Genomic DNA, 15402 nt, shown 5'->3' on the forward strand with positions numbered 1-15402 from the left:
TGGAATATGTGGTTTAGGGCAATTTAAGGAAGAGCTTTTCACCTAGAGAGTGATTGCATTCTGAAACATGCTGCCTGAGAAGGTGGAGGAGGTCGGTCTTCTCATAATATACTTGACTGATAATGGATAAGGGCTAAATGCTGATAATGGAATTAGTATCGTTAGGTGCTCAATAGCAGAGATGACACAAACAATTCTTCAGTGTGGACATGCTTTCTCTTGATGCTTATGTTTCATAATACAACAAAGGTTAATTATTCCATTTTAACTCCCTAATATCCAGCATTGGAATACAGCTATATATAATTCTAAATTTATCTAGTGTAAACATGTCTTTTCAATATCTGCCAATACATGCAAAACACTGGAATTATCAGCAGCTTGCTTTGAGATTGACGACTTTTGTGTGAACTTTACTTTTTTTGGCCTTGAAGAATAACGCTTCCTCTCTATAATGGGCTATATTTAGACTTGTGATGAACACATTTAAAATATTGCTAAATGATTTCTAACCATTTTGTCTTTTGCCTGGGCTTCAGCTTTTAAAGGAGACTGTGGAAAGCCAGAGAATGTGTGAACTTATGAAGCAACAAGAAGTTCACCTGAAACAGCAGGTCTGTTGAAGACGACCTTTTCACATTCTTGTGATTAGATATGCTAAAGCAAAGTATTTATTTGCTGATGATATGAAAATGATCCATTGCATTCATAGAATTGATTTGTTTCCTGGTCCTGTACGTGAAGCTGTATATGTAATTGGAGTGATCTTGGTGAGGTGAATATAAACAGGGTCCTTTTCCTGAAATCTCTCTGTCTCCATCTCTGGAGCCAGGCTGTCTACTGATATATTTTATAAATGTACTGACTCTTATAACTATCTTAAATATACCTCTTCTCGCCCTGGCGCTTGTTTTAAAAAAAAAAAAAAATCAGATGTTCTCAGGATAAGGCTTTCTATTCCAGAACATCTGATGTCCTCCTCCTTGCCTTCTACAACTAATGCTGCCTTCGACCTGATTTCCTCATTTCCCGGACATCTGTCTTTGCCCATCTTTCTGCCACCTTAACAGGGAAAGTGTCCTCACCTGCTACCAACGAGACCCCACATTATTCTCCACAACTTCTGCCATCTTCAAATAAGATCCTGTCGCTAAACACATCTTTACCTCCCACCCACTCTCCGCTTTCTGCAGGGATCGTGCTCTATGTGAGTCCCTTGTCCGTTCATCCCTCTCCGCCAATCTTCCTCCTGGCACTTATCCCTGCAAGTGAATGAAGTGCTCCACCTGCCCATTCGCTTCCTCCCTCGCCTCCATTCAGGGCCCTGAACAGTTTTTCCAGGTGAGGCAACACTTCACCCGCGAATATGTTGGAGTCGTCTATTGTGTCTGGTGCTCCCGGTGCAGCCTCCTCTACATTAGTGAGACCTGACGTAGAAGTAGCCAGCCCTTCCAATTCCACTCCCCATTTCCATTGCAACATGTCAGTCCGTGGCCGCCTGTACTGCCACGATGAGGTCACTCTTGGGTTGGTGGAGCAACACCTCATTCCGTCTGGGTAAACTTCAACCTGACTGAATGAACATCATTTTTCCTAAATTTTGGTAATTTCTTTCCCCTCCTATTTCTCTGTTTATCCATTCGCCATTCTGTCTTCCCTCTCACCCTTTCTGTTCTCCTCTCCTCCCCGTCACTTCCCTCTTCTGCCCCTCCACCTTCCCTTTCTTCCATAGGCCACTATCCTTTCATAACAGATTACTCCTCCTTCAGCCCTTTACATTTTCCACCAATCATTCCCCCCCCCAACTCAGCCACCTCACCCCTCATCTGGCCTCACCTATCACCTGGTAGCTTATACTCCTTCCTTCCTTCCACACTCTTATTCTGGCTTCTTGCCCCGTCCTTTCCAGTCCTGAAGGAAGGGTCTCAGCCTGAAATGTCGACTGTTTAGTCCTTTCCGTAGATGCTGCCTGACCTGCTTGAGTTCCCCCAGCGTTTTAATGTGGTCCAAAAGATCACCACTCATTTACCAACCATTCCCTAGTATTCCTTGATTTTCTGCACAGTAAAACCTGAAGAGTAGTATTCATTAAAATTCACTCCTATTTCCTTTTGTTCCACACACACGACTATTTTCTCCCTATCCACTGTTTTAGTCTGTCTATAGAATCTCTGTTGATTTAACTTCCTCTGCCTGCTAGGTCCTACTCATAGCCTCTTTTCCCCCTCCCAACTTCTGTCTGATGTGAACTCCTACACTTCTAAAGTTCAAAGTAGAAGTATTATCTAAGTGCAAGTATGTCATCGTATACACCATGAGATTCATTTTCTTGTGGGTATTTATGGTAAATACAAAGAAACAACAAAAAGCAAGCATCATCATCATAAATGAGCAGTAAATATTGAGAATCCTTGAGAGTGAGTCCATGGGTTATGGAAACAGTTCAGCGTTGGGGTGAGTGAAGTTATTCCCTCTGGTTCAAAAGCCTGATGGCTGAGGGACAATAACTGTTTCTGAACCTTGTGGTCTGGGTTCTGAGGCTCCTGTACCTTCTTCCCGGTAGCAGCAGCAAGAAGAGAGCATGGCCTGGATGGGGGCGGGGGGGGGGTTGTCTCTGGTGACGGACGCTGCTTTCCTGTGACAGTTGTCCTTGTAAATGTGTTCAGTGGTGGGATGGGCTTTACGCGTGATGGTCTGAACTGTATCCACTACTTGCTACTTGCAATCATCAAGAGATTCACAGGCTCCCAATTCCCTATGCACAACAAATGCTTCCTTGCTTTACTTAACCTGAGCCTCACTAGTTCTCATCAGCCAGGATTCCCTAAACAGGCAGACCCTGAGCTCCTGACACCACACGTTTAAAGGCAGACATTCCTTTCCCTGTGAACAATCTTGCTCTATCAGCCACTGCAAATTCCTGCTCAGTGGTTAAGAGTTTGTTCTGCCCCAATTCAGAACCTGTGAATCTGTCTTATCTTTCTCCATAATTATTTAAAAAATAATACAGTTATGGTCACTGGACCAAAGTGCTTGTTGACAGATACTCCTGCATTGCCGTACTGTATTCCCCAGGTAGCGATCCAGTGTTTACCCTCTAGTAGGTCCCCCAGTTTATTGATCAAGGAAGGTATATTTCACATTCTTGAAGTACTGAAGAATGATAAAACTTCAGAATCCAAGTTACTGCAGATTTCCAGCATCTGCAGTCTCTCTCAATTCTACTGTTAATGCTTGTTTACTTTATATTTTATTAGCTGGCACTCTACACTGGAAAGTTTGAAGAATTCCAGACTACTCTGTCGAAAAGCAACGAAGTTTTTACAACCTTCAGACAAGAGATGGAAAAGGTAAAGTTTAGCACTTTGGAGATGTGCCATATACAGGCTGATGGTTTGTAACTTAACAAGCTATTTGGCTTATCATACCATGCAAATTTAGCTGTAATGTTTTTCCAATAAAGCAGCTCAGATGTTTTAAGTATTGGTAATTGCAAGAGTTAGCAACTTTATAATAAACTTTATCAAAACCCTCTGTACTAAACCTCCTTAATTTTCTGAGTGGAAATTTTGAGGTTCTGTTTTATAAATCTTGTGACCCAAATTTTAGTGGTGCATTCTCCTTGAGTAACTTGCGATTCTCTATTTTGCTTCAGGCACGAGTTTGAAGCAGAAAATCTGTGTTACACTATACCACTGATCGCATTTACTCTGTTACTCTGTGTTGGCACTAAATTATTATCCTTTGGATTACAGAAATGATCTTGAAGACACTCTTCATCGGGACATTATTATCCACTCAAGATTATAAGTGGGATAAATCCTTATGCCTGATAATAAAAAGCTAAATATAGAAAGGAACAAAATTGCCATTATGTAGAATAGGTGTAATTGTCAATTTATCCCTATTAGCACCAAGCCCTAGAAAGAAACGTTTAATTTAGAAATAGTAGCCTGTCTCACCATTCTGATGAAATATGCCCAGGTTATTGAGAGAGGTGAGAGCTGAGGTTGCTGGGGCTTTGATCAAGGTCTGGTGATGCACTGGCAGGGCCTTTGTTCAAGAAAGGAAATAGGCAAGTCCTTAAATTATAGACCAGTGAGTCTCACATCAGTGGTAAGGAAAGTAATGGGCAGGATTCTTATGGGTAGAATTTATGATCATTCAAAAAGCATAGTCTAATTAGGGACAGTCATCACGGCTTTCTGTTGGGGCAGGTCATTTCAGACCAACTGGATCGAGGTTTTTAAAAGGGAGATGATGGTGATTGAATATGCCAGAGCACACAGAGTGCTGGAGGAACTCTGCAGCATCTGTGGGGGAAAATGAGCAATTATTGTTTCAGGCTGAGACCCTTCATCAGGACTGGAAGCGAAGAGGGCAGAAGCCATTTCCCTCCATTAATTGTATCATTTCTTAATGTATGCATTACTAAATGACAATAAAAGAGGACTGTGTGTCTTCATAATCTAATACTGCCTGACCTGTTGAGTTCCTCCTGCATTTTGAGTGTGTGCTTAAGATTTCCGGCATCTACACAGTCTCTCATCTCTGTGGTGAAGGTACAGCCGTGGATTTAGTGAAGAATTCACCAAGGTTTCGCGTGGTGGGTTCATCCAGAAGCCACGGTGACTTGACTGATTGGATCCAAAAGGCTTCCCATTGAAGGGGGAACATAGTATCATAGCAGTTAGTATAACATTATTACCGCACCAGGAACTGGGGTTCAGTTTCTGAAACTGTCTATGAGGAGTTTGTACGTTCTCCTTGTGACTGTATGAGTTAATTTCCGGTGCTGCCGTGTCCTCCCACATACGAAAGATGGTAAGGGTTAGTAGATTGATGGTCACATGGGTGTAATTGGGTAGTGTGGGCTCATCGTACCAAAAGGGCCTATTACAATGTTGTATCTGAAAATAAACCTAGATTAAAAAATAAGACGAGTGTAGTTGTGGCTGGGTCTTATTCTGGATAGAAGTCTATGTGACTAGTGTTCTACAGGGACACTGGTGTCTTCCCTATCATTGTGGGGGATTTCAACTAGGCCATCTTGAAGTCTTTGAACAGCTATCACCAACATATCATTTGTGGAACCAGAGGAGTCAACACATCTGACCACCATCAAGAACACTAGCCTTGCCAACCCGCGCCTACGCTTTGGAAAGTCTGATCACCTGGCTGTACTACTTCTAGTGTATCGGCAGAGACTAAAGACCACAGCACCAGTGAGGGCCAAGAAGGCATGGTCAAGCGAAGTGGAGCAGTGCTTACGGAACTGCTTTAAGTCGGTGGACTGGACGATATTGGGGGATTCATCTCTGAGTCTGAATGATGTGCCACAGTTGGCACTGACTTCATCAAGATTTATGTTGATGAGTGTGTATTGGACATGCCCAAACTAAAAGCTGTGGCTGAACCAGGAGATATGTAGTCTGCTCAGGGCTAGGTCTGTGGGATTCAAGAGTGGTGATCCAGAACAGGCACAACCTTTGGAAAGCTATCTTAAGTGTGAAGGAAGAAAACAGTTCCTATTGAGGATAGAGATGTAATTGGATGCACATAGGGTCTGGCACAGCTTGGAGCCATTACTTTCCTACACGGCAAAACCTAACACCATGAATTGCAGTGATTCATCATTAAGGACCCCCCTCACCCAGGGCATGTCCTCTTCTCATTACTACCACCAATTCACTCAACATTTCAGGAACAGTTTCTTCCCTTCTGCCATCAGATCTCTGAATGGGCAATGAACTCATGAACACTGTCTTTTTTCCCCTCTTTTTCTGTACTACTTCTACTGCCTTCATACTGTGTTGTACAAAGTTAACCAGGGAGATCAGAATCCGGTTTATTTTCACTGACATGTGTCACGAAATCTGTTAACTTAGCAGCAGTACAATGCAATACATGATCATATAGAAAGAAAATAAATAATTAAACTGATTACTCTGTGTGTGTGTAAATATGATATATCAAAAACAATATATATTTGAAATGAAAAAGTGAGGTAGTGTTTGAGTTCAAAGTCCATTTAGGAATCGGATGGCAGAGGGGAAGAAGCTGTTCCTGAATTGCTGAGTGTGTGCCTTCAGGCTTCTGTACTGCCTTCCTGATGGTAACAGTGAGAAAAGGGCATGCCCTGGGTGCTGGAAGTTCTTAATAATGGATGTTGCCTTTCTGAAGAACTTCTCCTTGGGGATGTCTTGGATACTACAGAGGCTAGTACCCAAGATAGAGCTGACTAATTTTACTTCCTGTAGCTTCTTTTGATCCTGTGCAGTAGCCTCCACCCCCATACCAGGCAGTGATACAGCCTGTAAGAATGGTCTCCATGGTACATCTATAGAAGTTTTCGAGTGTTTTAGGTGACAAACTAAATCTCTTCAAACTCCTGTTGAAATATAGCCGTATTATAGTCTTGCCTTCTTTATAGCTGCATCAGTATGTTGTTACCAGGTTAGATCCTCCGAGATCTTGACACCCAGGAACTTGAAATTGTTCACTCTCCACTTCTGATTCCTCCACGAGGATTGGCTCGTGTTTCCTTGTCTTACCCTCTCTGAAGTCCACAATCAACTCTTTTATCTTACTGACATTGAGTCCCAGGTTGTTGCTGCAACACCACTCAACTAGCTGGTATATCTGGCTCCTGTACACCCTCGTCTCCATCTGAGATTCTACCAACAGTGGCTGCATCATCAGCAAATGTTATGGATGGTACTTGAGCTATGCCTAGCCACACGGTCATAGGTATAGAGAGAGTAGAGCAGTGGGCTAAGCACACACCCCTGAGGTGCGCCCGTGTTGATTGTCAGCGAGGAGGAGATATCATCACCAATCTGCACAGATTGTGGTCTTCTGGTTGGGAAGCAGAGGCCCAGGTTCTGTAGCTTATCGATTATTTAAACACCTTCTCAAAAATGTTAACCCCTTCATTCCTGTGAATCATCCTCGTGATGCCCTTCTGGACTCTCTCAAATGACAACACATCCTTTCTGAGATAAGAGGCCCAAAACTGTTAACAATACTCTAAGCGTGACCTTGTAAAGGCTTAATTATTCCCCTTGAAATCAATGCCAACATTGCATTTGCCTTCTTTACCATAGACTCAACCTGTAAATTAACCTTGTGAAGTCTTGCACGAGGACTCCTTAGTACCTCTGCACCTCTGTTGTTTGAATTTTTTCCCCATTTGGATAATAGTCTGCACTATTGTTCCTTTTACCAAAATGCATTATCATACATTTCCCAACACTGTATTCCAATGCCACTTTTTTTGCCCATTCCTCCAATTTGTCTAAGTCCTGCTGCAATTTCATTGCTTCCTCAGCACTATCCACACTTCCAGCTATCTTTGTATCATCCGTTAGCTTTGCCACAAAGCCATCAATTCCATTATCTAAATTATTGATCTAAATCATTATATTCGATCTTGCAGTTGATGGTCAACCCTGTCTTTGCACTTTCTTTGATTTTATCAAGTATTTCTTGGAGCTTCTCTTGAGAAGTAGTTATTAGCACTGTGTCGTCTGGGTATTGTAGGTTGTTCAGATTGTATCCACCAGTTATCATACCTGAAATACTACGAATTTCCCTTAAAATTTTCTCACTATAGAGGTTAAATAGGTGAGGCGGGAGAATGCAACCCTGTCTGACTCCCCTCTTAATCCGGACAAAGTTGCGTCTCATTTACAATTCTCATTCCTGCGCTTTGTTTCCAGTACAAATTTCTGATTATTCTGTTATCTTTCCCATCAGTGTCCAAGTGCTGAAGTAGTTTTATAAGTTCTTCATGTCTCACCTTATCAAAAGGTTTGATACAATCAATGAAATGTAGGTACAGATCTTTCTGGACCTCTATGGTGTGTTCCCAGATCATTCCAAGAATGAAGATTGCATTTTGTTTTCCATAATCTTCAATGAAGCCGCCCTGCTCTTGCACAGTCTCTGGTGTCATGCTTTTTCTGTGCTCATCATGATGACTCGTCATAGGACTTTCATAATGTGACTCATCAAACTAATTGTGCAGTGTAATTCGCTTTCGGTTGCTCGAGGTTTTATACGTACTGACTTGTCCATTTCCTTGGGTGTATCCCTGCCTGCTGTCATGGATTTCATTCAGCAAATCTGTCAAGCTTTCAATTCCAAAATCTTCCAGCTCATGAATCATCTGGTCCCGATGCCTTATTCTTGTTCATTTTCCCTACCTGCTGCTTTAACTTCTGATTTTATAATCAGTGGGCCGTCCATGTTCGTAGTAATTATTGGCTTCTCTCCTCTTGTATCTTCCAGCAAGTCAGCAATATATTCAGACCATCAAGCCAGTATACTTGCTTTTTCCATGTGTATTCATGCATCTTTCATCTTCAAGCACTCGCTATATGTAAAAAAAGAGCACCTTTGTGCATCATTGCCAGAACTTGATGCTCTATCACTTTGCTTTCTCCACTTACCTATTGTCCTTTCTCTTCCCTGCATCTTTGCTTGACTCCTTTGTTCAAAGTTTTATATTTGTTGCTGTTCAAAACATAATTTAATTTATATGTATATTGTTATATTTTGTATGTTTTATTATGTATTGCAATGTACTGCTGACACAAAATAACAAATTTCACAACATAAACTAATGATATTAAACCTGATTCTGTTTTTTTTGTCAAATATATGTGATTTGAATGACAATGTGATAGAGTGAATAGTTTTTCAAAGGTTGGTAGTGTTCTGGATTGCATAAAAGTTTGCCAAAGAATACAGCAGGATATAGATCAGTTGTAGATTTGGGTGGAGAAGTGGCAGATGGGGTTTAATCTGGGAAAGGGTGAGGTATTGTATGTTGGAAGATCCAACACAGAGCAGCACCAATGAACAGAGGGACCTTGGAGTCCTAGCATGTGGCTCCCTAACAGTGGCCGCACAGGTAGATAAAGGAGTATGGTATGTTTCCCTCATTATAAGAAGGATATGGAGGGTGAAGGACAGGTTTACCAGAATGTTGCCTGGATTAGAGGGCATGTGCTATAACGAGAGGCTGAATAAACAAAGCATCGCTTCCCCTGAGCAGTGGAGTCTGAGGGTTTAATAGTTAATCTGGTAGTTTATAAAATTATGTGAGGTATAAATAGAGTAGGCAACCATTATCTTTTTGCCAGGATTGAAATGCCTAGTGCTAGAGTGCATATATTTAAAATGGGAGGAGGAAATACAAAGATGTGTGAGGCAATTTTTTTTTTAATACACATAGTAGGAGCCAGCAGTGGACCCTAAGACATGGGAACTGAATTAGGCCATTTGCCAGGCGTGGTGTTGGAGGCAGATAGCATAAAGAGTATTTACAAGGCTCTTAGATATGCATATGCAGAGAAGGAAGCGTTATGGGCAATGTGTGGGGAAGAGGGATTAGATTAATTAAGGCTCATTCGTTTAGTCTGGGCTGAAAGGCCTATCCAGTCCATACTGATCTACAGTATGTTCTAATATACACTATACCTTTCCATTTGTCAGTCTGGCCATCTGGGGAGTTAGTTCGTATAAAGGTTTTGTTTGTATTCCTTTCATGACAGGCCTTCCAGATAGAGACTAAAACTGCACACAACTTGCAGTGGGGTCTGGCCATGGCCCGTAGCCCTGTACAATGTTAGCAAGTAGTTGTAATCTGATTTGTGTAACTTCCATGAGACCAGAAAACATAGTGCTATAAAACTTTTTTTTTCTCTTTTTGCTTTAATGAGATGACAAAAAAGATTAAAAAACTGGAAAAGGAGACAACGATGTATCGGAGTAGATGGGAGTGCAGTAATAAAGCTTTACTGGATATGGTCGAGGAGGTAAGTAATCATTTGTACTCAAGTTAAATGTTAAATTAGATCTACTTCTATATTAATGATAGATACTTGTGGCATCATTGTGGGCCAAAGGGCCTGTTTCTGTACACTTCTAATCTACTTCTCATTAATTGACTTTCAAGTATAAATCATTTGTCTATTTTTGAAAATAATTTGTGCTTCAGGTACTTTTTAAATTGAAGGTTTCGTATTAATTTATGGGAGCTAGATCTAGAACCATCTGGACTAGAAAAACCTGTATTGATTTGTGCTGTTAGGCCATTTGGCCCTTTGGGCCTGCTTCCCCGCACACCATCATGGCTGATCATTGATCTCCGAGCACTGTCATAGAGGAATCCCCAGAGCTGGAACTTTTCTTCAATTTGTTGATGTTATTAGGCTGTTTACCTCCAACATTTGACAATGTTGACAATTACGTTTTGCTCATCATTCACTGTGAATTGTTGCAGAAACCTTTTCCCCTTCCAAAAATGAAATGAGAATGTTGCTGGATCCCAAGAGAGAATTTGCAGAATGCCTATGAGATGGCTTTTTAAGGCAATTTGTGGTTGAGCCCACTAGGGAGGAGGCAATTCTGGGTTGGGTGTTGTGTTAGGGAGCTTGAGGTAAAGGAACCCTTAGGAAACGGTGATCATAATATGATAGAATTCACCCTTCAATTTGAGAGGGTGAAGCTGAATTCGGATGTATCAGTATTAAAGGGAATTACTGAGGCATGAGAACGGAGCTGGCCAAAGTTGATTGGAAGTGAACACTAGCAGAGATGGTGGCAGAACAGTAAAGGCTGGAGAATCTGGATGTAATTCAGAAGGCGCAGGATAGATACATCCCAAAATGAAGTATTCTGAAGGCAGGACGAAGCAACCATGGCTGACAAAGAAAGTTAAAGAGCAGAAAAGCAAAAGAAAGGGCACATAATATCGCAAAAATTGGTGGGAAGTTCGAAAGTTGAGAAGGCTTTAAAAACCAACAGAAGGCAAGTAAGAAAGCCATAAGGAGAAAATAAATGGAATATAAAAGTGGGTACAAAAAGTTTTTTTTCAGATATATAAAGAGTAAAAGAGAATCAAGAATGGGTAGCTTCAGAATTGAAGGGTATCACTTTAGAAAATTTCTGTAGCTTTAAGGTGGTGAATCTGTGGAATTCATTGCCAGAGGTGGCTGTGGAGATGGAGTCATCAGGGATATTTAAAGCGTAGGTTGATAGGTTCTTGATTAGTCAGGGCAACAAAAGTTACGTGGAGAAAGCGTGAGAATGGGGGTTAACAGGAATAATAAATCGGCCATGATGGAATGGCAAAGCAGGTCCAAGTGGCCTAATTCTGCTCCTATGTCTTGTATTGAATATTGGCTTTATTTTTTAATTAAAAATAGAAAACCCTGCGCGACAAGGAATTTGAAAATCTTCAGATAAAGATTCAGCGCCTGGAGAAATTGTGTCGAGCTCTTCAGACTGAGAGGAATGACTTGAATAAAAAGGTTCATGACCTGAGTGTCCAGTCTACACAGGATGGGCACAACAAGGGGGCTGGAGAAAATGAAGATTCCCAGTCCTTCAGTAGTGTCCCCCAAGATGATCAAGGCAAAGGATCTACACTGGATGTTTCTGTAAAGCCTAATTGCCTCAGCCAAGAAATTCAGCTCTCATCTGAAGTTTGTGCTTGTGTGGCTGAGCAGATGCAGTCACCCATGTTTACAGAAAATTTGGAGAAATCCACCAGTGAAGCTTCTAGCACCCAGCCTGAATTACTATCATCAAACAGCTCATCAGAGTAGCTTGCTATGGCCATAGGGAGTGCAAAAAGAAGGTTACAAAATCCAAAATGTTTGGGCTGTATGGAACTGAGACATTTTCACCATATCTTCGTTTGGGTGAAATTATTCATCAGTGATTTGGTTAAATAAGTTTCCTCAAAAGCTTGTTGACAAAATTTCTGTATTAGACCACATGGTTCATGCAAGTGTGAGTCAAAAAAGTTTGGTTTAATTGCATGCAAAATCTATCAGTGTGATTGAAATAGGTTCCTGAAATCAGCTTTGCACATTCAAAAGTATAGGCCATTTGAAGTAAATCAAATGGTCCATGTTTTATTTACACTTTCTTAGGTTTTAATGTTCTTTCTGCACTCCCTGTCCCTGGAGTATACGCCTACACTTCTCCAGTTACTTTGGTTTTATTGAGCTGTTTTCTGTCTACAAAAGTTGGCAAGTACATTTCATCGTCTACTTTAGCTCCTTAGTAGATCATTAGAGGGCGCACAACAGCGGCATGGCACAAAACACAGCTTTTCCACCCCTGCTTCTGAAATGGCTTTTAAAGTACCCTTGGCATGTGAGAAAAAACAAGGGTCAGACAGAAAGAAGTACAGAGAAGCCTTTTTCCACAACGCATGCAGTCAAGCTGCATTTTGTTTGAAGACTGAACAGATTGAAGGTTTAAATTAACCAAGAATATGTTCATTTAAATTAACTAAGGCAAATGATATTTAAGCAAACCAATTACTCTTGGACAACATTGTCAAAAAGTCTTTGAGGGAGCTTTCACATCCTCCATCCCAACTAATTTACATAAATTGAAAATTTAACTGAACTAAACTTCATACTTTCTCTCTTTGTCCTTTTTTGTAAAATCTTGCTTCCATACAGTTTCTTCATAAAACATTTGCTTAAGAATCAAAAATGACTTATCTCAAACTTTCATCTTGGATCTTACTAAATCTTTTAAAACATATTATTGTGAAATGTAAAGCTGAAGATATTGCCATTGCAAATGGTGTTTGTGATGTTACCTTTTTGGGAAAGTTTTAGTTACTTGTTTGTAGTTCATTACGCTCTTTTCAAACTCATTAATATGAGCACTGAATAAAAACGTCACATGCACTTTTATCTGCCACCTTCACTTTGTTCTGAAGTCCCGAGAGATTTTACAGGACTACGATGATCTTACAGATGGATGGTGGAGGCAATTGGTTTTCCTTTTAAACCACAACATTTTCTACCAAATAAAATCTTTTATTATACTTAGCATTTAAAGTGGTGGTAACTTACTAAATGTTGCATCATAAATGCTGTCCCATTACGTTGAACAGAAGAAAATAGTTTGATAATGCTGAAGAAATGTTGTAACTATGATAGCTGTACCTTGATTATGAATGTCTAGTGTTGAAATTTTATTCAGAAACTTCCACACAAAAGCATTATTGAATTACTTGCTCTTGAATTTCATATTATGAATTTAATAACTTTAGTGGAACTCAGAATATTTAATAACTTTCCAACGTTTAATAATTTGTGGACTGATACACCTTTGGTGTCGTTGACAAGATTGGAAGTGAATAGGGGCTAAACTCTCAGAACATAAAGCCTTAATTTTTCAGTATTTCCTATTGTGTGTGCTGACAATTGCACAGTGGTAATTGCTATTTCTTCTTGCCATTCCTCTTGCCGTTGCCCATATTGTTTTGCTGGAGGAAGGCAGAGTTTACCTCTGACTGATACATCATCAATCACAAAGTAACAATGTACAACTGAGAAGATGAAAAAACACTAAAGCAGATTAAATCTGCGGTGTGATGTGTGATAATCTGTATGTAATGCGATTGAAGAATTTGGCTTGGTTGCTGCAATGCTTTTTAAAAATATAGATTAAAAAATCATATTGATTGTTGCGCTGGATTCAGTGAGAAATAAGATAAGTTACTTAATTGCTCCATATTTAGCCTCCACCAATGTTCAAAGACCTGACATAAGTTCAAAATGGATGGTATCCACGAAGTGATAAAGTTCCTACTTGTATACACACTTGTCAATGTGTTAAAATTAAGGGGTAGATGAGTTAATTCCAAAACAATATTCAATTTATGCATAGATCAGAATCACTAAAAAATATTGTAAGGTAAGCAAATGCCGAAACTTTGTTCCTTGTACCTATGCACAGAAATGTGTGTCCTTGTTTTAAATCTTGTAGATACTTTGAAAATTAAGCAACCCATTCTGGTTAATGTGGTGTAATTTTTTTCGTTAATATATTGTCTATGAAGTAGCTTGTATCATTTGCTACCAAATTAGTTCACAAGTGGAAAATTTCATTTTACAGCAACATATAACACTATCTTAATTTTCATTGATCAACACTGAGACCGTTGTGTCAATCTCATTTAATAAAGCAGTGTGCTAATTCTGAACACTGATACAATTTCTCCCCTAATGTTCACATGTGATTCTGAAGTAACTTCAGCTGTTTGAGTTGTGCACGTCCTGATTTCTCAGCGCTGCACGTTGCAGTGTGTGACCCACGTGGGACAGCTCTTCAGCGAAGATGCTGGTAAGTTAACTCTAATGGCTAGAGAGTGCAGAACCCAGGAAATGGAAACATGACTTAGTTTTTTATTGCAGTGAGAAATTTCTTAATTTTGTGGGTGAATCTGTACAGATTTCTGCCATGAGGGTTTTGAATGACGTCTCATTGAAATAGGGATCAGGTGGCATTGTGGAGTTGAGTTTAAACTTGTACTGGCAAAATGGAAGGACCTGATGACCCAGTTTTCCTTCTGTCCTTGCGCATATCACTTGATGAAAAAGATTATTCCTTTACTACAAAAAAAATGAGTAGAATACTGCAATATCAGTTGGAGTGCCTATATCATACTGATGATCGTCTATGATCATAATTGACAAACCTGATTGTTAGGGAGTAGCAGTGCCCAGTGATCAGAAGTGGCATACTATGTATTATCGATGGATTTGAATTTTTCAGTATAATCTTTGGGAGAAGTCCTGAGCAGATTGGGGAGGTAGGAAGTCTGGGTATTTGGTTTTGTCTTAAGTTCATGTTATTCTCTTGTGCAGTTGGTTTTTTTTTTTGCTTTTGGTGTCCAGAACTAGAGGAAGGAATTTGTGTGAAATAGTATGTAAAGTGCACACTTTTGAAATGCTTCTATTTCTCAGGATTTTTCAGCACAGAATAAATGGTTGACTTGGGAGAAGGAGTGCATTAAGATTGGCCTAAACTTGGCTCTAGAAGAATGAAAGATGATCGCAATCAGGAAATAGCCTTTGTGCGTCTAAGTTTGGAAAGTCTTTAACTACATGTCTCTGGACAAGGAATTGGCCATTTAGAGTGGAGATAAGCAGTCAATGCTCAGCCACGCTCTTGAATGTTGGAGCAAACTTGAGAGTCATAAAGGCCTTTTCTATCTGTTACTCCTTGTGTTTAGAATCATTAATATCTTCTCCTTTTTCTTATGGATAATTGCTCATTAATATATTCAAGCACCACAGAGTTGGCAATTACACACAAAAAAATAAGAATTAGGTGTGGAACAGGCCATTCTGACTTGTACTTTCCTTTAATGTTAATACAATTAACCATAGAAACTTTGCAGAAATTAATGGTGATACAGTTGTTTACTAAATGTTTACTAATATTTTCCCAGTTTTTTGTTTTATTAATACATCTTAAATTGATTTGAAGTTAATGTCAATATCAGTACCTGATGAAAGAAAATGGAATGAGGACCCTGTTAGTTTAGCATTGAATCTTATTGCAGTTTTTCATGTT

At 39.9% G+C, this 15402-nt stretch overlaps 1 protein-coding gene across 2 annotated transcripts in view; it reads left to right on the top strand.

Moving 5' to 3' along the window:
- LOC140190295 (alpha-taxilin-like) overlaps positions 1–12866 on the top strand; it is a 48575-nt gene extending 35709 nt beyond the window's left edge. The window contains exons 7-10 of one of the 2 annotated variants that reach the window (XM_072246896.1): positions 540–614; positions 3258–3350; positions 9729–9824; positions 11217–12866. In XM_072246896.1, the coding sequence (XP_072102997.1) occupies positions 540–614; positions 3258–3350; positions 9729–9824; positions 11217–11618 (666 nt within the window). In that variant the 3' untranslated portion in view covers positions 11619–12866. The other variant, XM_072246897.1, reaches the window with a different exon arrangement.
- Positions 12867–15402: the final 2536 nt, after the last annotated feature.

This window comes from Mobula birostris, chromosome 29 (assembly GCF_030028105.1).
Source record: "Mobula birostris isolate sMobBir1 chromosome 29, sMobBir1.hap1, whole genome shotgun sequence".
NCBI classification, from domain to species: domain Eukaryota; kingdom Metazoa; phylum Chordata; class Chondrichthyes; order Myliobatiformes; family Myliobatidae; genus Mobula; species Mobula birostris.